The sequence below is a fragment of the Copidosoma floridanum genome, unplaced genomic scaffold, assembly GCF_036245765.1.
Source record: "Copidosoma floridanum isolate Cflo_tuat_1 unplaced genomic scaffold, Cflo_Japanese_pri ptg000020l, whole genome shotgun sequence".
In the NCBI taxonomy this organism is placed as follows: Eukaryota; Metazoa; Arthropoda; class Insecta; order Hymenoptera; family Encyrtidae; genus Copidosoma; species Copidosoma floridanum.
This window is the reverse complement of record NW_028321897.1, coordinates 7,827,014-7,852,889: the sequence shown is the minus strand read 5'-3', so window position 1 is coordinate 7,852,889 and position 25,876 is coordinate 7,827,014. Positions and strand designations below refer to the sequence as shown.

The 25,876-nt window shown below is 43.4% G+C and overlaps 1 protein-coding gene across 1 annotated transcript in view; it reads right to left on the bottom strand.

Annotated features, from left to right (window-relative positions):
• The window catches only part of ft (cadherin-related tumor suppressor fat), a 128,696-nt gene that overhangs the window by 36,875 nt on the left and 65,945 nt on the right, over positions 1-25,876 (bottom strand). The window contains exon 2 of the mRNA XM_089593655.1: positions 10-209. Within this exon, the coding sequence (XP_089449781.1) occupies positions 10-209 (200 nt within the window). The remainder of the gene's footprint in view (positions 1-9; positions 210-25,876) is intronic.

Here is a 25,876-nt window from a genome sequence, read left to right as displayed (position 1 = left end):
GATACACACCTGTAGCTTTCCTCGTCACCGTGTGGATTTTTCGTCGAGCTGACGATGGTGTATTTGACGGTGCCAACGGTATCCGGGTCGTGGGCTTTGAGGACCGCGACGAGGGTATTGAGTGGCGCCTCCTCTGAGACGTTGAACCTCCAGGGCCCGGGAGCCCACCTCGGCGCTACGTCGTTTTTGTCCTCCACCCTCACGCGCACCTGCAACGAAAAGGAAACGGATCATTTTTGGTTATCACTCTTTAATGACAGTACGAATATAATGACTCGGAAATCATAATATGTTATTTCCAAATGGAATACCATGAAATATATATAATACAATTGTGGGCCCAGAAAGTAACTATTACCACTGCGGTAAAACGATTATTCAAAAGACTTGCGTTTATGAAAAAGAAAGAAAGAAAAAAAAGGGGGGGGACAACCGTGGCCAATGGACGAAAGCACACGAGCGGCCTTTTAACGATTTCTTTCCCGAAAAGCGGCGAATCCTCCTCCGTGAATACGTAATAAATTCCGCGTCGCTCGAGAAACCGATATCCGCCTCCACGCGTAACCAAATGGATCCACTTTTTTGGTTGGACACGCTGGATTCTTGGCGGGCCGAAATGAAAAGAGAAGATTACTTACTTAGGAGGAAAAAAAAAAAGAAATAAAGATGCTCGGTCGAAAAAGCAAAAGCACACGGTGTATTAGCCAAAGGGGGGGAAAAAAAAGAAGCCGCGGACGACGAGTATTGAAATAACTCTGAAAAAGCCATGTATATAATAAATATATACACGAATGCTCGCGAGATGAATTTATCGTCCGGATTATATTTATTGCGCTCTCGCGCTGCGCATGGCATTGTTTCTCTCGCGCTCGGCGTCCGGCAATGAATTTCCTCGTATCGTTCGAGTATCAGAACTCGCGAAAATTTCCATATTTCATGCGCAATATCTCAATGATCCCGCGGCGCGCGAACAGGGGGTGGGGGGGTTGGGGCACGCGTGCTGTGTCACACGTTGCTCTCTCTCTCTCTCTCTCTACACGGCACGTACAAATGTACAAGACGGGTGTATATAAGGTAGAAAGAAAGAAAAAAAGGAGAAACAAGGTATATATATATATATATATATATATATATATATATATATTATTATGTACACGAGGAAACACAGATCGAAGCTAAATCACGAGGAGAGGGCGCGTGCGGTGCGCTTGTGCACGCACTGGCAGTGGGGGACATAATACACGTCCGAACGACGAGAAGAAGAGATAAAGAGTATATATATAAGAAGACGAGCCACGGAGTAATCGTCGGCCATCTCGCCCAAATAATGCGTGCTCTTTCAGGACCATGGAGGAGACGACTCCTCCCTCCCCCTTATATTGTGTACAGGTATATATATATATATATATATATATATAAAAGGCCTATTCTTCCTCTGACTCTTTCTATTCCTTCCGATGTCGTCCCTTTTACCAATTTCTTCATACGAGTAGCATACATTAAAATCGTGAGCTAAGCCTTTTTACGCACACTCCATCACCTATAACGGTTAGGTCTATTGTGGTTATCGGGGTCACCCCTTAATTGACCGCTATGCCCGTCCTTAATATTACACGGTAGAGCCATTAAACATTTCGATACGGTACACAATAGCCTCGCCGATACATCTCTCCGTTTAAAAATTCCCACTCCCGCGATAATAATCTTATTAAACCCCCAGCACGCGCCCGCGTTGATTAAAAACTTGCGTACAGTTGTTTTGTCATTTTTTTGTTACCTTCCCCAATCCGAAGGGACAACGCTGTTGAACACGAGCCTCTTGCTCGCCCGAGGTGGTGGGGGTGGGAGGATAAAAATTTTGAGAAGATAATCCTTCCGTCCGAGCCGAAAACCGTTGCATGGCCAATCGAGACATTTAGTCCCGGAATTTACGAGCACTCTCCCCGCCAGCTTTTTATCGCTGATTATTTTTGGATCTCTCTCTACCTACCGCTGATTAATGTCCCGAGGAGAATTTTGTGTTTTTTTTCTCTCTCTCTCTCTCTCTCTCTCTCTCTCTCTCTCTTTCACTCGTTCCCAAGCGCTATAATGTAACCCATCGATTATTCTGCTTGATACGCGCTTTCGAAAGAGTGTCCTTCTTCATACATGTGCATAATCACTATTGCATACCAGGTGGAAAAAGAAGGAGAAATCTCGCTCAATCTCGTCGTGGAGTGCGCAAAAGATATCGGGGCGTCCGCGAATCCCGAGCGCCCATCGGAAAAGCCTCGGCGTATCCCGACCGATTCGTCATCCCGAGAAAACCAGCGGGCCATCACTCCCCCCCCCCCCGTGTAAAATAATAATACAATGGACACTCGACGGGGGAGCCCCGAGTGGAGAGCTTAAGCTCGTCAAAGCTCGCGCGCACAAATCACGACGACAAATGACGGAAATTTCGTGTTTTGCCGGAGCAAAAAACATCATCAGGGAGTACAGAGGCATTTCGATTGTTACTGTCTTCGGGAGGATAATTTATAGCTCGTTATTATTTACATGCTTATGCATGTGTATATATGTACGTACACGTGGTGGTGGGCATGCAGGAAAAATGGGAAAGAAGCATATATCGGAATAAAATATATAAATACATACATATATGTATATATGTGTGTGTACGTATATAGGACGAGGGCAGGGGCGTGCAGTAACGACGCCCGAGGATATAATACACAGTAGGTATATGTATATAAAGAGAGTAGTCCCTCCTCCTCCTCCTACTCTGTGAAATGACCCAGAGAAAACCCCCGCTGGGCGACTCTGCCTAACTCTTTCCTCTTGGTACCTCCGATAGCATCTTACTCACCCCCCCCCCATAGGCCCGCCAAGTGTTCCTTTTCCCTTCCGCGATGTACAGAGTCGGTGCACGTAATATCACAACGGAGTCCCCGTGGATCCAGCGCTGCCTCTCGTTGTTCTCTCGTGTATATATACGTATACAATTGCCAATACCTGTATAAACCCCCTTCTCCCTCGGCTGCTCCGTATATATATGCTGCACCTATACATGCTCGGCTTATCCCTTTGGCCTTTTCTCTATCTCTTGCCCGATACGATGCGATGTTCTCTACGTATAGCCAATGCTCGCGGAGCCGCAGCGGTTCTTTTCCTCCTCCCCCCTCGCGATTTCTTTTCCCGTTTTTTTTTTTTTTGCATTTTATTTTTTCAGTCCCCTAATCTTCTATTACTCACGGAGCGCATGGATGCCGTGTGTATGAATACCTGTACAAGAACAACGGGGCGCGGGCACGTCCTTTCTTCCTCCTCCTCCTCCTGTACTACCTATACTTTTGCAGATCGTGCCCTCAGAGTCCCGGCTGTTGTGTACGCCGTCGTCGTTGTAATCATCGGAATCAACCGGCTATACGTGGTATACGTATATACGTATATTTTTGTACAGGGAAGTAATGGATGCTCTCGAGAGAGTCCGTTGGACCCCGTGCACTTACAATTTTGTACCTTATACTCGGTTGTGGCTTCATATTTCATGCACCGGTGCATTTTGCTGGCTTCGCGCGAAGATGACAATGTACCGTGTACATGTAGGTTTTTCTTTTCTTTTCTTTTCTTTTCTTTTCTTTTTTTTTTTTTTTTTTTTTTTTTTATCCAAGTCCAACGTCGCTGAATTGGCCTCAAGACGCCACAATCATTGCCAATTTATTATTTGTACCGAAAAATGAGCACAAATTTTTCCTTGCCCGATAACAATGCGCTGAACTAATGTAAAGAGTGTCCCTCGCATATAAATAGAGTGTCCCCTCCCCCTTGCACTACGGACTGCAATTAATATATTTATATGTAACGCTCGGTTCACTATATATATTATATGGTGGATAAATGAATCGACCGATGTTGCAATGGTTAACCAACTTCGCTAACGATTGGAAGAACGAAGCCTAAGGAGGAAGAGGGAAAGAGCACGAATGGGGGGGGGAGGTCGTTGTGTATTATGTATCCTAAAGCTGTGCGGCTACACGAGAGACACGAAGAGCATTAGATGAAGAAACTTCCCGCACGAGGGCTGCTGCGAATGGTATACCACTTGTCAGCCGAGCAATTAAGGTATATTCTCCTCTCTCACTCTCCTTCGTGTCTCAATCAATCCGGGCGTACTTGTTGTACCGTTTCGAGCTCGCGTGTGTTATACACACACATGTGATACTTTTGGGTGTGATTAAGGAAGTGGATGATAATTGATCGCATAAGCTCAACAGCTTACATATACCTACCCCCAGAGGGTCGTGCTCTATCGTTGTGATTACCCCCTTTTTTTTTTTTTTTTTTTTTTTTTCTATCATCATCATCTTAAATGATTCCTATACTGTATATTATATGGTTCGAGCACAGCCGAAAGAACGAGGTACAGGTATAATAAGTCATACCGGTGGCTATCACCTTTGTGACAACTTGCTGCATAATTATTCTAAATATCCTCCTTACCTCGAACCTTCTTCCCAAATGCACCTCGTCACTTTCACTCTCTCGATCGCTATAGATAATACATATATATATACACAAGGAAATCCCCTATAAAAATATACATAAACTCTTCCTCTCCCTCCTCTGTTTTTTTTTTTTTGTACATCGCACTCCTTTTTGTCTCCTTCAGCCCCTCACTGCGCGGATGCATGTGTATATATATACATATTTATACGTACACAATAAGATGTACGCGCGGATGAGCAGTCCAATCCTTCTTCTTCTGTACCGCTGGTTGTATATATACAACAATGTTGTCCGCACCACCACCATCACCACCACCACCACCATCATCATCAGCATCGGACCATATGGACTTGCACATACGTATATTATACGAGGTGTATCCCCCTTTGGCCTTTATTTTCCCGCCACGGGCGCATTTGTCTTGTTGTGTATCATTTTTCCTTTTTTTTTATTTTACCTTGATGGTTATTATTCGCCGCGCAAGTATCTCCCTGTCTCCTCGATATGCCTCTCCTATATACATGTATATAAATATACACACGCACTCTGCCTTCGCAATCTCGCGGGCATCTCTCTTTTGTCACCGCGTGCGCGAGGACCCATCGAAAGCGATCGAAAATCTCGGGGATACAAGAGAGGGAGGGGGTGGGGGGGGGACCAATGAGATATCCTCCGCTGTATGGGTGCACCGTGTACCTATATACCTACACACTAGTGATTTATAACAAAGGGGCGCGAGAGTGCATTATTCATCCCCCCCTCCAACATCCCATCCCGCGAGAAAGCAAATTCAGCGGCGTGCGTGATCCTTATGGGTTTTCATATGGGTCGCAAAAGTGAAAGGTTGCCCGAGAGAGATCGTTTTACTTTATACACGCATCCAAGTACATGCAACAATACATATACATATATATATATATATTGTATATATGTGGAACATACAGGGTAAATAATGGGGCCGATAATAAGTGTATACGTGTATTTTATGAATATAGATCGCACCGAGAGAGGAGGGCGCCTGGCGGACGGTGCGTTACGTTGCGAGAGGCCTGCTTCGCTTGCCTCGTATATCCATACCGTATCCGACAAATTGTCTCCGACATAGACATACAGTCAAAGGTGTTATTGATGCATTGTTACACATATATATCCATACAGGGGGAGATACTCGCACACACTTTTACGTATATACGTATAATAATATTATATATGTATATACGGCGCCTACACGCTGTCGTTTAGTTTACCTAACTTGAGTATAATATGTCGAGCTGGGTATTTTCTCGACCCAGGGGAGGTTGACGAAGATTAAATACCATGCATGTGCCAAACACCCGCACTGCGTACCTTTTATTTTATAGACAGGTATTTGCGGACATTTTATCCACATGGTGTAGAAAATAAAAAGGGGGGGGAGAGGTGGGTATAGGACGGAGAGCGATAACGATCTCCCTCGGGTGTATAATATATCTGTGCGTATTGAAAAGCTAGCCTGCATATATATGCCTGTAGACCTTGCTGCTGACCAGTCGCTCCAGTTTGACTGGAAATTTTACCGGGATTGTCTATAATACATCGAGAGAGAGAGAGAGAGAGCCGAGGGGCCACGCAATTTCTATTATAATCTGCACAACCCGAGAAAGAGAGAGCAAGATCTATCCGCGGAGTTGGGGCTTAAGGTTTAAATGTGTCATTTGTTTAGCGTAGACAATGCCCGGAGGGAGGTTTTTAACTGAATACGTTACAAAGTGACAGTGAGTAGATCATCGAGTGATGGATTTTTTGTTCGCTTTCGGACCCACGAGCTTGTGCAGCGCGACGATGATACCGATCTTTCGTTCGTTATTGCGTGTACACGTTATACATATATACCTTATACATAAGGACTCTTGCGAGTGTTTCCAAAGAGACAATATCGAATATCTTGTATGTGTGGGCTCCGTATGAAATTAGAAAGTGCCTTTATGTGCAGGATATATTGTCTTTGCGATATCGCCTGGTAACAAAGTAAATGCCACTTGGGCGTTATTATAATATTGCACGCCCGTACGTGTGCACGAACGAAAAGGTATTTTTGATCGTTAAAAAATTACGTAAGTATGCGATGAAGAGAAAAAGAGTGGCATGTGCTGGTTGCATGTGTACCGTGTTGCTCAAAAATTCGTGAAAATATCTTTAAATGCCAAAAACCACACAGACATCTGAAGATACATGGTAATTAAAGTAAAAAGTGCCAATCCAACCCTTAACATAATTGTACAGTTCCTTCGCTGTAGGCGTAATTTTTCTCTCATCCGGTTGTACATTGTCATTGGCCCTCCGTATCACATGCAGCTGCGCGTCAGCATCGATTCGCGTCAACAAAAGCACGCCTGCACGATGGATGGTATACTGTGCCCGCGACGTCTCCTTTCGCAGCGGCTAGCCACCGGTTCCAAGTTTTTATAACCGCACACGCTCGTATTCTTATACGTTATATTTGTGCAAGAAAAAAAAAAAAAAAAAAAAAAAAAAAATAGTGCAACGAAGGGACAGGGAACGCGAGAAAGGGTTCTCGGTCGGCTGGGCTTTCCCATTCTCCCCGAGGAAGCCCTGCAAGTTTTCCATCGTCCATCGCGCTCTTGTAGGTATGCCTTTTCGCGGTTCCGCGCTGCGTACTTTCTCGCGACCGTATGTACATGCTACAATGCAACAACGCCGGTTACGCACGCCCGGCTGCGCCGAGCACGACCACCTTTCGCTCCCGCTTTGATACCGATACCTTCGTACACCGTCGTCTTTGCCATCTTTTTTCCCTACTCGTCGTGAACTCATCACTTCGTCGTCGTCCTTTTATTATTATTGTTTTTTTTTTTTTATCCGTTGCCGTTGCTGGTGTACCTGCATTATATTGGCATTCGACGAGGTTGACAGGATTCTAATGTGCCAGTGGTGAACGGGCACGCGTGCAACGACACCAAAACTTTACGGGTTTCTTTTTTCTTTCCCCTGCACGTATATATATGTATATGCAGGTACTGTACAATTATTGTGCACGCATACGTCGTCCGTCTGTACCATTTTAAATTACAATTGCATTTTTCTTACATGTTTTGCCAATTAACGAGATTGCACTCGAGTTCCTTCCTTCGTGTGTATACGGTAACGTAATTAAATTAGAGGCGCGAATTCTCCGATCGGCCGAAAAAATAAAAAAGCGCGTGTATTATCGCGGGGTGAAGAATATTCGTTCCGCTGAAGGGAAGGGTGGACGCGACAGGTGCTCCTTGTGTAACGCATTTACACGCGAGAAGCAGCGTATATATATACTGACAAAAAGGGGGGGTCTTAATAATTTATATAAGGGACTAGCTAAATAGGTGGAAAAAAAGAAACGCGTCACGGCCAATTACTTTTTTTACCCTTAATAACTTCTGTTCTCTCCCCCCCCCCCACTATGTATATGAAGTCTCTGTATTATATTATTCGAGCTTCTGTATCCGCGGTAAGTGCGCACAATCAGTGTTTTATGATGAGTTTTACATGTTTCCGGCAAAACAATCGCGATCAACTTTTACGACGCGAGACACTATATAAACCCAAAGTGGAAAAATCCTCGCTTGAACATACGTATCAAAACACGCGTAAAACAACAGCAGTGGCGTGTCTTTCGCTCCCAATTAAACGAAAGAATTAATTTTACTACCGTTTCCCCCCCATTTTTTTCAACTCTACATGATTCATTTGCGTCAAGTGTAGGTACAAACTATACCGTCGCTACGCTCATTAATAAAAATAATTTTAAAAAAACTTATACGTATGATCATATCATCCGTGCCATAACTTTAATGCCCGTTAACACGATCGCGGGCTCGGTAAAATTGAAGGCAACTGCGCGAAGAATAATCGCGTTACACCGAGGGTGTAATTGATTTTTTTTTTTTTTTTGTGTGCGTCATATTTATACACTCTTGAGGACACAGTCGGAGAAATACAACTCCGCACGCGTTAAACTGGCCGACCGCAGCGATTGCGCAAAGAGGGGGAGAGAAAAAAAAATCCGCATATAAAAACATAATATTATAATCAAGTGTATGGGTATATGTATATATATGCCTGAGCTGCTGCGGTCACTTTAATTATCGACGCGACTCTGATTCCGCGAGCCTATAAGTGTATATCTCTGGTGTATTATGACGTGTAATTTACGGTGTTTGACGGCGCGTTGAGAAGCAAAATAAAAAAAAAATTAACAGCCACGGACCAACGATGTCATTTTAATGGGAGCTTTTCTTTCTTTTTTTCTTTATAAAATTATGTGCAAGTAACTACGGATATAGTCGAGCAGGTGCGTGAGTACAAGTATACTGTTTGTCCGAATTAAACGATGTATTATATACCACCTACATGCGTACACCACATTGCACTCCATGGGAGTCGATAAACCTCGTGTATATACTTCACATACGTATGGAGCACTCACTGACTCGCCAAAACGAATCCAAGCGCAAATGTTTATAACGACAACGTATCCTAACGATGCAATTAAAGACACAAGAGGAGAAAGAAACAAGCTCTAAATCATATATATATACGTAAAAGTCATGGCACCATCACTAATAAGGTACAATGAATCGAAGTCACCGGATATATACGTATAGTGCATCAAAAAGATATGGGAATAGACAGAAAGTATTTGATTATAATAATAATATATATTGTATACTATAATCTTACGTATAGGTATACATAGACTTTGTACGCGCTCTACGGTTCTCCTCTTTACCGCAGACACAAGGATCAAGTGATGTCCTGTTTTTGCGCGCACACACAGGTATTTATATACTTATATAAAGCCTCACAGTTGTGGGGAAACAACGACGTTCTTCCTTAGTCTTCTTTTTGTTTGTCCCCGGGGGAGGGATCTCCCATGCACACCCATCCTTGCGTGTTACGAGTTTGATCGAGGGAAATCGTAAAATGTGTACAAATTAATATAGGTGCACGCTTCAAAGAGACTTGGTGCTGCTGCGCCAATACAAGACGGCAGACGAGGCTTAGGAGGGGACAGAAGTTATGGAGAGGCTCTTTTCGGCTGCTCTCAATGGATCAGTCCTGTTTCCCCGTACACTCGCTAGGCTGTTCCGGAAAAATCATCTCAAAAGCTACCAGTGGTATAGTATTCGTGATGTGTAAGCCACTTTGTCGATCTACACATTTAGATGGGAAAAAGAAAAATCTTTGGGTATACTCGCAAAAACCATCGAGTCTGCTTTTACATATTTTCAGGGAATAAACCGCTCATGGTGAACTCACACACACCCACACGCACATCGATATGATGTAAATATACTGTCGGCGGCTCGTGATAATTAATTTCCAAACAAATTAATACACGCCGCGTTATCCAAAGCGACGTTTTAACGCAAACCACGTCGCACGAGAGCACACGGCCGTATATTACGTTATTCGCCCGCATTTCTCAATTCCGTGCGTATTCCTTTACACGTGCATGTGTGTATATTTTACATTACATAAATACACGTGAGTATGTAAGGCCGTTACACGCGGCGATGGTTGGTTGGCAATTAATCGAGTGGCGCCAGCCGTGCTCGTGTTAATATTGCGGAAAGTGCAAAAAGCACCTATGGATGTGTGTGTGTGTGTGTGTGTGTGAGATGTGATACGGTTACGCGCACACGCGATTCCATCCCCTTTTGCTTCTCTTAATAGAAATATTTTCACCTCGTGTCCTCTCTCGCGTACACAGCTCGTGTGTGTATATGGGTATCGTGTAGGAGAGAAGGCATTTTTTCGCCCTGGCGATGTGCTGCGCGAGTACGCGGATCAATGACTTGTGCGTGTCTATACATATATATGTATATATGTTTTTTTTTTCCATGTCTCAGAGCGACGGCAAAAAGTGCGCTAGTCTTAATTGAGCTCGTTCGATTAAAATTTATGTAATCGCGGTAAAAGTTACGCGTTTGTTCATACATATCTATATACGAGCGACAGCAGTGCTTTCGCGATATTTGTAAATTTTTTTTTCCTCCTCCCCCTTCTCATGAGCGTCTCGACTATGCGCTAATGGCTCCCGGTTGGCTAAATTCATTATTAATCCGTACACCCGGTCCTGATACCTATATTTTCTTTTTTTTCTGTTACGAATTTATATTGCATAATATGTATGTACAGGTACTTGTATGGACGCAACGAGCTTGTCGTTGGGTTTTTTTGATTACCTCTCTCGATCGGTAAACCATCGGTGTGATTAAATTTTTTAGTGGCCGGCAAAACTATACTCAACTGCACGGGGGACTGGTCGCTCGGCACAAACTAGAGGGACAAAATAAAAAGAACAACACTATATATTATTATTATTATTATACTGTGTTATACCTTTGCAAGCGTGTGAAAACGACCTCTCATATGTACCCTTATACGTGTACGAACATTTTGTGTAAATGTTGGTTGCCGTTACAAATTAGGAGATTTCATATTCACTAGTAGAACGAAAACGCGTGAACTGTGTAATTTATATGCGTTGAGGAAAGGCGCGTAGGTTGTTCAATTTTGAACGAAAATTTTCTTTTTATTACTTAAGTGATTTTCATGCATAGGTGAAAAAGGAAGACGGAAAAAAATACGCGTGTGTACCAATGAGATGGTCGCCCAATGCAACAGCCACAAAAAAAAGACACGCTACTTCAACTCTTTAAACCAAGTGAGAGAGAGAGAGTAGGGGGTGGGTAAATTGAATGCTCGCGCAGCAACCAATAGAAAACGCCCCCCCCCCCTACACACAAATTATACACAGAGAGACTTAGTTGGTCTTAAAAGGCAAGCAAAAGACGAGAGCGGATTTACGACTCGTCCGCTACCCAAGCGTCGAGAAATTTTTCACCACTAGGTACGTATATTATATAACCGCGTGCATGTGTACGTGTGCATGAGGTGCGAGGAGAATGTGTAAAAAGGTACCAAGCCGTCGCCATTGAGGAGGCATAAAAGCTCTCGCAGAGAGACGAGAATTCCTCAGCCTCGGCGACGCACAAAACGCTCGAGTTGCAGCTCATCTTCTTTTTCCCCGTTTCTCCCCATTATGCTTCATGCCCGTTTTTCCGAACTCTCCGCCTCGCTGGGCAGCTATTATATTCGCTATGCCGATCTCTCCTTTTGTCCGACCATTCGATAGAGGCGAGGTTCCGTGAAAATTGTTTTTTGGCACCTCTCTCGGGATGTACTTTGTCCCCCGATACGGACTTTTTCTCCCTCGTTTCCTCCATTGTCGGGCTTCGGAAGGTTTTTTTTCTGGCTCTACAGGATAACACGCGGGGAAACGGTGTCCGTGTTCCCTCCCCCCACTTCCCTCTACTTGTGTGGGAGTACCGGAGGGGAAGAAGGAGTATGGAGATGCTTATGGGGGAAACGGTGACGAGGAGGAATAATTGCCGATCGGCGATCCACGAGAATGACACCGCGTATCTATGTATATATTATGGGAAATCAGCAGTGTATACTGGATACACCCAATGTAGAAAAATAATATATTATGTGTATCTATTGTTCAATGTGTATATATCCTCATTCTCCGAATCTTGTTATACACGATGACTATACGCGTTGATTTTCTAGTGTAGTTTGGAGGTACGAGTACTTTTTTCCTTGCTCGACGCAACACTCTCACGCATATAATGTTGTGGAAAATAACGGAACGTGTCGTAATGGAAACGACAGTTTGAAAAAAAAAAGAAAAAAAAAAAAAAAAGAGTTCACAACATTCCCTTCCCCATCGAATCTCTTTCATGAACACTGCAGTCGCGGTACCACGACCCCTGCGTCAAAAATTATATGTATTATGATACTCTCGATTACAGTGCGTCCCCGTTGTATTTTCGAAGGACCTTGTGCTCCTTACTGCGAGCAACAATCGAAGAAAGTGCACGACACAATGCACAAGGTAGAGTTAAAAAAAAAATAACAATAATAATGGAGAATCGAGGCTTTGTCGTTGCGCAATGCAAGCTGAGATTTTTTTGTGTTTTTTCCAAGCAAACCTGTACAGGTATATAAGTAAGTGCGGACCAAAGGTTGGCTCTCGATAAATCAATCGCACGCGTTTCAATTTACACGCGATATGCATACACAATGTTATATACATACAACACACGCATAGAGAGAGAGATATATACATACGAATAAAATATATATATAATTTATCGGGAATCTAAAAATCATAATTAAAATCGTGAGATGAAGATGATGAGTTTAAGGTCGGCAAAGGGAAGGGGAAAGGGCTATTTACCCTGTGGCATTCATCATTGGAAGGAGCGGACCGGAGTAAAAGGAACAAGTGCAAAAGTTCTTCTACTCGGGCGGTCCGGCGTATAATATATATTTGTACACTAGCGCACAATGACTCCTTCGTACCTATGTGAACACATATACATACACACACAGAACAAAATATAGGTGGTATGGATGTACAAATCTCGTTTGCTCGCGGCTCGGTCAGCTTGCAAGTGCTTTTTTTTCAAAGAACGACACGCGCGTCGCAACCAGAGAGAGAGAGAGAGGAACAATGACGCGCATTGTTACTACCCTCTCCCCCTGGTGGTGCCAGGGAAAACAAAGTGGCCCCTATTGTCGTTGCGCCGAGCAAAGTGAGAGGGAAGTTGTACTTGTGGCGATGATGATGACACTCGATAATTTTCGGTGGTCGTGCGTACACGTAGCTTTCATTGTTACGTGGACACTTACTTCATAGGCACTAGAAGAATACGAGGCTTTGTGAGGCCCACCCTCCCCCCCCACCCCAACCAGTAAATACGCGATACGCGAAGAAAGTTATTACTTAGGATGGACAGATGTTATTATATGCGAGAGATGGAAACCCACAAGCGGGGATGGTATACAGAGGGACACACGCGATGTTTCTATCTACCGAGACGTCTTGAATGACGCTGATAACGACGTTGTTGTATATAACACTCGTGTTATTCGTTATAGGAGTATATTTGGTATTCATAGAATGACGATGGAGTTGTTGCATCACCCGGTTGAAATTATACTCTCGCAATAAAAATGGCATTGTGTAATTGTTTTATTTTAATTTATTTATTTCTTTCTATTACTTTTTTTTTTTTAAGTTTACTCAAGGTTTGACAAAAACACATTCAAACCCAATAGACTATTTATCATATTGATCTTCTTTTTCTTCAGCCACTATATTCACACAAAAAAAAAAAAAAAAAATGAAGTCAAAGGTTAAAAAAGCGTATGGCTGTTGTTGATTTATCATCGTTATCCATACGGTTATTTTAGTAGTAATGCAACAGTCGGTCATTATTTTCATTACCACATAATTAAGACGTAAAAGTCATCGTTTATCCGGTGGTAAAATTAGACGGAGGGTTTAGTCCGGAGACTGCCGTTAGTCATAAATTATAAATGCCAATAGTAATGGAGATGGTGGTACATATAGAGCTGTACAACTGTAACAATTATGGATTTAAAACTCGGTATACTTACATTGTGTATCGCAATTTACCATTTACCCTCCTTGCGTCCCTCAACGTATATTACCACCCCTTTTTTCGCATGTCATACCTTAATATTATAAGTATATATATACAGTATGTATACTGAAGACACGAGTGGCACGAGTATACGGTCTACAAAAGTGTTTCAGGGCAATTTTCGTCAGCACAGCTAACAGCCCGGCTGCAGTTGTCCCTACGTCCTCTCTTGCACGTACTTACTTGTACTCTTGTCGCAAAAAAAAGGCCGTCTGGTTTTCGCGGACGTAACGACGACGCTGACGCTGGCGATGATGCAAAAGGGGGTGATGGGCCCGTATCTCTTCGTTCCTATCTAGCTCTCGACTTTTTTCTCTCCCACCCCCCCGTACCTCACGCGTATCACCGACTTCCTCGCGCACGAGCATAACTTGTATATTACACGTACAAACGAGAGAGTCGCGGTGTCAGCATCGGAGGTGTCAATCATCGAGGAGCTTAATACGCACACATAGGTAGGTGTACGTATAGATATATATGTATCATAAGTAATAAACGAAAAAGACCGAAACAGCGTTTCTCTCAGCGCTTTTTGCACGCGCTCGCACACAAAGCATCATAATAATAATATTAATAATAATAATAATATTCATCCTCCCCCCTTGCACACGCACACGCGCGCAAGCATACATTACGCATCCTTTTACTTTACCTCGCGTATCGGGCAAAAACACACCCCTCCCCGTCTACTCTCACGCCCTTTTTTTTTGTCCCCACTTATCTCTCTCTTTCTCTCTTCGCTCCTTTCCCGGCTCTCCTCGCCTGCGTCACCTTTACCGCTGCGAAGCGGCAGCAGCAGCAACGACCACGCGGTCTTACACGCATCGCGCGCAGTTTTATTTATTTCTCCTCTCATCCGTCGCGCGAGAACCTTTTTTTTTCCTTCTTCTTTTCCTGTAGATATATACACTCGTATTATGCTGTACTTTCCCCGAGTCGCGTCATGCGTATATATTTATACATGTACGTAGCAAGGATGCCCGAGAGCGCCCCGAAAAACACGTCAAGATTTACGCGTCACGCGATGTTACCTACGCATCCCGCATGTGTATACATACATATATATATACATATATATATATATAAACTCACATTCTGATGGATGGTGCACCTATACTGTGTACGTATGTATATAAAGGATATTAGCGATCTTTTTCTGCTCTGCACCGTGCCGATGCTGCTGTGGTTTGGCCCGGCTGATGTTAAGCTTTCATGTTCGTCGATTCGGGGGAGAAAAAGAGGGGGCACCTCAAAAGGCCTGTCCCTCCTTTCTCATGGGTGGTTGTGGAATTTCACCCTTTCGTGAATCCACCCAATCGTCTTACATTGGTGGGTTAATTGTCCGTTACGAGCAACCACTTGATTATATTCGTGTACTTCGTAACGATTTGCGTACAATATAATTATCTCGAGGTACAACAACACCGCAAGGGTGCAAGTAAGGGTTTAAGTACACCCATACCAAAGCACCAGGGAGGAGGTACTTTAAAGGACAGAGTTTGATGTGGTAAGGACTTGGTTGCTCATCGAAAAATCGGCGTTGGTGTATACATCACCTACATTTGTGGAATCGCACGCCCGAGAGAAAGCTACATATATGTATAATACCTACATATTCACTGCTCTTACACCTACTTGCGTGTGTGCAATGTACATTACATACGGGACAGGTTCTCTTGTACTCCTTTACTACTATATTTATATGCCAGGGCAGCGCGCGACAGACAACGAATACCGATGGTGGAATTTAGAAGCTCACACGTACAACACACACACACACACACACACACACACACACACACATATATATATATATATATATATACGGGGATATTCGAGGCATTTTTATGTGTCCTCCCTCGGCGTGTGTGCCCCCTTCGATGCTATCGGGGGGCCCCCGCGTGTGAGAAATTTGATCTTCAACCTCGGCTCTATTGGAATCCACTTCGGTATACCCATCTCCCCGCGGTATGGTGTATTTTCTTTTCTTTCTTTCTTTTTTCTTTTTTCTTTTTTCTTTTTTCTCGCTCTACCCCCACTCGTCGGTATGTATAAAATATACACGCGTGCAACTGAAATCCTACGTTGAAACTGATATTAGCCTGGGAATGGAAAATAAGGAAAAAAGGATAATTATTTCGAGAAAGAAAAGAATAAAAAAAAAAAAAAAAAAAAGTCAGGCGCGCCGTTCCCTTCGATGACAAGTGAATAAATTTCACCGCGGCGCTATTCGAGCTGGATATTAATTCAAGGGGAGAGGATTTACGCGGCGAATCAACGAGTTATACGAGAGTGTACAAATAATAAACACACATTATTGTGTGATTGTGCGCACCGTACCCGCGAGCGAGCATCGGTTAAGTGTAGCGCACACAAGGGCCCGTCGCCTATTGTATATGCCAAATGGAATTCCAAAGTGACTCTCGGCCTAAAATCAACTTCCACGCGTACCCATACAAGCATACACTTGGTATCCCTCGAAACGCGACTCGTGCAAAAAAATATTGATCCGGACATTATTTGCCGATGATTCGCGCGAGAAGGATGCTTTAGGTAAACATCCACGCTTTAGCGCGCACATAATTATATTGGAATGTTTTTTCGGTGGCCTTGCTAACGCGTATCACATGGGCAGTTGCTTCTGTGCCATTTATATTACGACACATATGCATCAGTCGTCCCGGCTATGTTTGCCTTGGCAGCACAACGAGCGCCTGAGCAAACGTTTGCCTTTTTCGAGACATGTGTTCCATACGCGTGCACAATACAGGACCTTTTTTTCCTCCCAAGTGTATACTCTTTTTTTTTTTTTTTTTTTTTTTTAAGTCAAACGAGGATGTCTGAATTGTTTAGCCAACATCCCGAGCCACACGTTATCCTTGTACACTTGGACTCACTGTGCATAGCTATTAACCGGGAGATAAGACGTTAAGGGTTTTATCGTCCAAAGGAAGACGGTCAATATAATAAAGCATGTTGCGCGAATACGAGATTATTTTTTATGTATAGGTAACATTACGTATATTATCTCCGGATCATCCGACGAGTGGGCTAAAACGCCTATAAACATGCGTGTATATATTTATGTAATGTGTGTATACGAGGCAACGGCGACGATGATGAATAATAACGACGTTAATTAGCAAGGGGGGGGGGTCGCGGTGCTGTTTGAACGCGTCTCGGAATTTCGACGTGTCCCCGCGCGTGGTGTTTCACTTTTTCTTCCTTTGTAGGTGTAGATATTCGCCATCCGAGTTTTTGTCCTCGTGCAACGGGAATAAATAACTCTATTATAAGATGCTGGACGGTATATACATATTGTTTTTTTTTCCTTCCTCTCGAAGTTTTAATGTATTCGTTGTCCAGTTGGGACTGGAAAGGCTAAATAGTTTCCCCCGAGCCGAAGCTCGCAGTGTGTGTATATATTTATATATTAAATCGTCTGTCAAAGGCCCCGTGGCGCGTCGCCGGGGGGGAACTTTATATACGTATATATATATATCCAAATGACCGTGTTCCGCGAATGTATAATTTTATACGTCTTTATCACCGATTCGCGCAGCTTTCCCGTGTGTAAGGTATAAAAAGCAAAAAAAAAAGAAAAAAGAGCCGAGACATCGGGATTCCAAAATCTATCCGGGAGCCGTGCCCGTGTGTGCGTATACATCAAAAACCTATTAGCCCGCCGCAGGCGTAGTTCTCGCGAATTTCCTAAAATAGCCCGATACTTTATGCCACAAGTATCTTCACTTCGAGAGGACGGGAAAGAGCGAAAAGGAGTTTTTTTTTTTTTTTCTTCCTCGCGTTTGAATATACCTTGAAATAGATAAGTAAATATGGTGTGTAGCGAAAATACCAGTTGTATTCTGATATCTGCTTATTGCGTTGTTCTCGTGGAAAAATATGGGGAAAAAGGCCACATTAGCCGAGAGGACAATGGAGGAAACACTCGGAGAGGAGAAAGGCTTAAACGGACTGTATGTGTATATGTATACGTTGGGGGGGAAGAGATAAGAGTGGGTCCGGTCAAACGAGCCGCGGACAGTGCACGTTTTCGCCGACGAGACGAGGACAACGCACGCGATGGGACGGAGCTATTATCATGTACATAGGCACCTTCACCTCGTCGGGGGGGAGTGTCGCTGTACTCGTGTACCGCCACACGGATGTATACGTATATATATATGTACTTATTTAAAGAGTGTTTTTCCTTTGTACGGTACCTTGTACACGTAACACACCTCCAAGAAAATAGGTAAGTAAGTACACATGCTATATATATATACATATATGTATGGATATACGTGCGTGCAAAAGTAAGTATAGGTACCTATTACGGACGCCGGAGAGAAAAAGACATGTACTACCCTGCCCAAGCCCCGTATAATAGGAACGGATCTTTTGTCGTTACCTATACTCGCTCGCGTGTGCGTTGCAGATGCCAGAAAGTCAGTCGGCTCGAAAATCTTGGGACAGCGAGGAGTGCAGTAATGTGTTTACCTACCTATACGTATATGTATGTGTAATTGTGCTCGGGGAGAGGCATACATCTCTCACCTGGCTTTCCCCGCCGGCCGATGTGTATTATATCCTATACTTGGCCGGGACCAAACTCGGTATTCCTCTGGAGGATTAATTATTTATATTCATATATATATATATATATATATATATATATATATATATATATATATATATTGCACACATGTATATGTATACAGCCAATCAATCCAACTCTCGTCCCGCGGATTGTGTTGCGTAAACGGACTTACATTCGGATCGCAGTGGATTTTATCCACAGGAAGCATCGATACATCATAATAATGATCGTTGATATTCATATTATCGATGCGGTTTACCGGAATTTTCATTATCATGTCTTTGGATGATTATTTCGTTCTGGGAGGGCTTCTAAGAGGATCCTGGGACTGAACACTGAACGTGAGAAATGGATAACTGCTGAGCTTTTTATTACCAATATAAAACAAAGTATATGAATCAAACTGTCGGCCACCCGACGCTTCGGCGCCATATATGGACAAAAGTAAAACCAAGGGTTTTATTGGACAGGTGTTTCCGAGGGATCGTCCTTACACGTAAAAGTATTTATATAGGGGTGTAATGTGGATACGCGTGCTGCGAAATGGATGCATCGCCAATTGACCACGAGCATAAATATATAAGTACAGGTACATTGTATACCTACGTGTGTAGGGCCTCATTGCAGCGGAGAAGGACGAGGGGGAGGAAACACTAGAGAGAGAGAGAGAGAGAGAGGGAGGAAAAAAAAAGAAAAAGAAAAGTGCTGGCACTGGTGATGGTGTGTGGTTATACATCACCGAAAGCCATCGGCATTTCCTCTCCGCAGCGATCCTTTCTCATCTTCCCCATCCTGTCTTCGTATACACGCTTGTGGTGTATATATGGGCAAGGGGGGGTGCTGTACGTGTACTACATGCATTCGCACGCGCACTCACACGTCAATCCATCGCCGAGGGCCTTACGTTACATTACACGCACACGCGCTCACCTCGATGAGAAATAAGAGGAGGCAACGGTCTATGGTTCCTCTGCGCCCTGGGACTGCATCAACGCATGCATGCAAACACACACTCGTGGTGATGCTTGCTGTTGTTGATGGGTTCTTTGCTACCACCCTATACTACATATACATACTGCTTATACCCATCGGATGGGTGCGTATGTTCATACATATAATACCAACGAAGATAGAACACGCCAACTACCCATATTAGGCATATAAACACGTTAGACGCAACTTTTTTTAATAGGCATATCAAGTTAACATTTTTCGTTTCTCTATTAATATAGAATAAACGTATACATATATGTATATATAGGAGCAAAGGTTGAGGTTTCAGTGTTGAGCTCGTGCTTGTGCTGTAAGTTGAACACACGCGTGCATGGAATTCACTGCCGCTATCGCTACGCGAGTTATATGTATATACGTAATAATACTGGGCAGTATATTATCTTTGGGTGGCTCCCACGGACCCTCCACCGAGTCGGCGCGTTATGATCAAGTGGATTGATTCTCGGAAATCGATCGTGCGTGCGTGCGTGTGTGATGCGACCCTCGGGAGCGTATTTTTTATACTTTCCATATGATATACTCTTTAAAAAGATACCACGTCACAAACACTTGATTTGAATAATTTAACATGTACTACATATACCTTCATAAGTTGAAGTTTGCAGTTGGAGAAAAAGAAAACACGAGGCAAAGGGGGGGGGGAGGTGGTGGTGAAAAAAAAACATTAATTGAAATTCGAAGCTCATTTTACACGAGCGGGGAACAAAAGGCCTCCGTTTAATTACTCGGGACGTATTATAAATTTACATGATCGCATTGTACGTGTGTGACTAATATAAAAACAATTATCCTTATGCGAAACGCACGCGCCCCTGGTATACATATATACACGTATAAATCGTACACCTATTGTCCGTCCATCCGTTGGCGTGCGTTGGAAAATTAATGCACAACCGCCGAGGCACGCCATTAATTTCATTGCCGTCGCGAGTTCTTCTCCATTGCTATAACCCGGGTGATTATAATTTTCGTTTAACCAAATCACGCTCCAAATGAATTTTACACGTATATATATATATTATATATATATACACACACGCTTATCGAGTTATTGTTGTTATTTAATTACGAGGAGTGTCGTCAGTGACTGGAGGAATTTACGATTGTCTCTGCACAATGTCCGATCGGCGGAAAATCATCCGAGTACCTTTTCTTACGCAACAATAATTCTCATCATGTTCCCTTCCCCCTTTGGAGCCGAAAATCTGTGTAATAAATGATTTATTCACTGCAGCCTCATTTTTAACGTCGTATTTCGAAAGATCTTTCTTCAAGGTTCCGCACGGACTTTCTTATCCAAATAATAATTTATGCATCGTTGGATTCGATGGGTATGTTACATATATATATATATAATATTCTGCGCAACTTTCTCCAACGAGTAAAGTATTGATTTTTCAAGGGTATAAGAGCTCCCAATTTTTCTCCATTTTCAACGAAACTTGTATACCAAGAAATCACGAACTCCTCATAAAAGTCTCCACAGTCTTCGACAAGTAACATGTAGTAATCCCACAATAAACAATTAATTGACGATTGTTTGTATTATTGACCACATTGCTGGGCACTGGACTGCACAAGTAGGCAACTATATCATAAGTATTATTTTGTGCTTAATAATGTGCCAATATCACCGTTGCAAACACATGTACGACGGAAGGTATTTCCAAATAATTTGTGAAATCAACAAACTCCAAAGAGGATGAAAAAAGGATGAGAGAGAAAGAGAGTGTGCAAAAGCCAAACGAATAATCACACGCCACTTTGCAGCGAAATGAGCATTATCCCCTCGTCTCTCTCTACGTGTTGGTGCGTAGTATATGCAAAGTCAAGGAGGATATAGGGAAACAGAATAGGAGAAAGAGACAGGAAGGCGTGCGGATGAGGTGGACAAACACGTATACCCACACACCTCTATATGAGCTGCATGCACGTGTAAACACACATACGTATACATAGAGTGCAGCCGGGGGTCCAGGTAAAGTGGCGCTTTTCACCGAAATGCCCATCCTCCCACTGTCGCAGACTATATACATATGTATATGGGTATTGGCTACCGCTGCTGCTGCTCCTGCTCTCATTCTTCTTCGTTTTGTTATCCGACCTTATCTCTCTCTCTCTCTCTGGCTCCGGTATGGGGCCCCTGTACCGCACCCCTTGCCTCGGTCATCGGAATTTCTTTTGTCGCGCCTTTTAAAAGCCCCGGTTTTTCAGCTCTTCCCGCTTGGGGGTATATATATGCAGCACGCGTTTGTATACCTGTGTATGCACTTGGCCCGTGGAAATCCAAAAAACGGAATTCAACCGGGGATTTCTTGGCGAACAGATTTACGAGCACGCGCTCGCGATATGCCGGATTTTCTTATATCTTTTCATACCCCCTTCCCTTTCTCAAACGCGTCCCCCCAGTGCAAGTCCTAATTTTATTGAGTGAGAATATACAGACCTCGAGTGCATGCAAACGCACGTGGTCACCGTGAACGAGAAGGGGGAGATGCGTATCGCGACCTGGTCCCACCCCCGCCTATATATATTAGATTGATTTACAATGCAAATGGTCGTGCGTGTGTGCTTTTTTTTCCTTGGCAGCGGCTTGATTCTTTATATACTTTTACTTTCCGAGTGAGATATCCCCGGAATCGTTTGATGAATAATCGATGCAGGGACCACCGTAAATCACCGACAACGAAGGTTGTACACGTCGCAGTGGATAAAATGTATATACATCTCCCGAGTCGGTAAATTAACTCGGTTGGCCTTTTTTTTTTTTTAAGTGGCTTTTACGGGCCGGGCTATCGAGATTCTTGAAAAACTAAATGTACCATTAGCTCCGCGTGATAAGCGGATATGCCGCAATATAACGCGCGCGCGTGTGTCTGCGTTTCGGAGCTGAAATTTCATTCGAGAGAGAGAGAGAGAGGGTCCCTCGTAAATTCCAGGTGCCACACGTGCGAGGCTCAGTTGACTGTTTGTGTGTGCGGTGTTTTGAGGCCCCGGTAGGACACGGTCATGTATAGGAAAAAGCCCCGTCTCCGGATTTACGATCGGTGCACTTTGATGCAGACTTGACTGACCTCAACAGCCTCATCGCGGATGATATCGCGTACACTGTTGCAGAGCCTCGTTATTCAATTTTTGCGCAGCCTCTGTTTCGTTGGCCCATCGTTACTCCTTGTACCCTCGGTTTGATACAAATTTTACGTTGCCACTATTTTGTATTATTATCAGTAATGATGTGCGATTAAACACTAGGAGGTACTTTGCCGAAAAACCCGACGAGTATAATCAAACGTAACAGCTAAAACAGACAGATGTACAATGTTAGATGAGACGAAACATGAAAAAAATCGCGGGTTAGTTTGTAAAACTGTACCTTTGCGCAATACATAAGTTTCGTGCGAAAACACCTAAATCCACGATACCTTATACATTCTATATTATGTTATACATTCGATAAGATTAATCATTCGAGTGTATGTGTGTGTATATCACGACTGTTTTCTCATTGGTGGGAAGGAACGAACGCGTGTACTGTTATAAAACGCTAAAAGGACATCATATGTATACGTGTATGCAGTATAACTTATTACGTACAATATATAACATGCCCATCCTTGACGTCCGCCACACGAGCAACTCTCGCGGTTGTAATTCATTTCGAAAAACCAAGTCGTCGCGCTCAGCCTTGTACACATATATATACACATTTGTACTTTATAACCGGCAATAAAGCACGCCATGCTTTTACGTATATGATATACATGTATACACCTATATATACACGCGCTTTCTTCTAATTAATTTCGAGGGCCCATTTAAGGGCAGCTCACTCTCTGTCTCTTCTCTCTTCGCGCGATTAATCGCTTATTAATTGTTGAAAGCGGTGAAATTTCGCGATTAATTCTAGAGAAAAGCACGATGTGACTCTCCCTTCAAGAACTATACTTTATTTTATTATTATTTTTTTTCTTTTCTTTAAAATTACAATTTTGGGTTGGTACGCGCTAGTATGGCACATCGAGTTTCATTGAAATCATTCAAAGTTGTAAAAGCACCGGACGAAAAAAAAAATCGCTGTTAATCAAGCCAAAATAACCCCTTCTGAATGGCTACATGGACACATTGAACCCCTCGGACCAATAATTAAAAATCAACCGCGTATCACGCCAACCTCCTCGTTTGGGTACACATGAAAAAAAAAGGGTCCCTTTTTTACGTACGTAATGAATAATAGAACCAACAGAAAAAGAAGAAAATACCCCGCACCCCATGCGGTAAAACACACATTCTGTCGCCGATTCTAATCCCCTCCCCCTTCCCCCCGCGGATCTTCGTCACTTGGCGACACACGGACTGCACGCGAGTGTGCACAAAAAGAGAAGAGACACCGACGCCAGAGGGAGGGAGGGAAGAAGACCTTTGGTCAATTATATCGTATAGTCGCACAATCTGTGGGACAGCAAAGGGGGAGGAGGTAGACTGGCACGCGCGCGCATTTAAATTAAAGGTAAGGAATGCCGTCTCTATAGAAATCCTCGAGCCCCGAGAGAGAGAGTCCCTTCCTCCCCCGTATCTCTGGTCCCTCTTCTATACACATGCATCTGCGAGACGCCGTTGCAGAATGAGGTATGCCGTGAGGAATTAGACGCGAGCACACCTTCGGACGGGAGAGGGAAGGAAGCTCGCCGCGCCTTTTTCTTTTTTTTTGTCCCCCCTCGTGGGTGTATATTACGTATACATACCTTTGCCGGGGAGTTTTTTTGGACTGGCAAAGTTTGTGGGTGTGGGGGTGCGTGGAGCTGCACTGGGACGGGGAAGGGGGAATATAGGCGCGTGACAGATAACGCGGTTATTCATGGATGGGTCCTCTGAATATACGGCAGGGTGTACCTCAATGTATACATGAACATGATCGGGTGGGTTGGGACGATTTTGTTGGTGAGCGCGTCGGGGTGATATGAATTTGCAATCCAACATGATAATAATAGATTTTGGGTTAAATCTTTTTCACTCAACTGCAATGACGAGCAAAGTACAACGTTAAATATTTGGCACGGAAAAGTCACAGTTTTCGATCTTATAGGATGCGTACTATTGTGCATGAAAAAAAATACTGCTTTGTCTCGTTTTTTTTATTTTTCGTTGGCGTAGTGTTTTTCAACAAACAACCTCGTGGGCCGTAAATTTTCGCGGCCCCAAATTTAATCGCGCAAATCAGCGGAGCCGGGGGGTAGGGAAATAAAAATCATTCGCTCGCTCACTTTACGAGATACGATATTGAGACGTTATGTGTAGATTTATAGACGCTCAGGGTGTTTATCTCACCTTTCCGGCGGAATTTAACGTACGTTGGGCCATAAAAAAAAAACGCTTGTCCGCGCGTTTTCTCTCTCCGCGTGATCTTGTTTTGATAAACGAGTATACGCGTGTTGTAAAATTTCAGATGTGCAAACGAGTAAAGGTGTAATAATTTTAAGACATGTGGAATGTAAAGACAAAAAAAAATGATTTTCCTACTTTAAAAGTTACCTGGTGCGCATCCACATTCACTATTAGGTACAAAATAATTGATATGTTTTAAATTAATGTACACATGACATTTGTACTATTGTTGAAGTAAAGTAACAATTTTTCACGAGTTTGAAACCAGTTTCAGGTCCCCATGGCAATGCAGCTGTACGTGTAACGAGTACAGGCCATCTTCGAGATGAGTGGTGCAGATACAACAAGGCCAACACGATGAAAATAATGGGGAGGAAAAAAAAAAAACGCCAAATCAAATCAAGACCCGGGGAAAAACATTTCTGGTGAGTTGCACACGTCAGTCAGTCCCTCGCTCGAGCTCCAACCGATCGACCTATCCGAAATAATTTATCGTCACTTGGCCGCACACACACGGACTCGACGACCAGCTCTCCCGTCCAATTTTCCCCTAGACGCAAAGAAACGAAAAAGGAAAAATAAGGCACACCAACGAGAGAGAGAGAGAGAGCTCGTAGATAAAAATCACCCCCTCACACACACACAAAGTTCAGCGGAGGGGCAGGGGATTACGTTGCAATCGCGGCGAAAAATCTTCCTGGTTTTCGTTTCGTTTCGCTCATTATGTCCCATTATAAAGCCACCATTTCGCGATACACATCGGCTCGTCGTCACGTCAAGTCCTTTCTCTTTGCTCCTTAAGCCCTCGATCTCGAGTGTATACATTAAAACG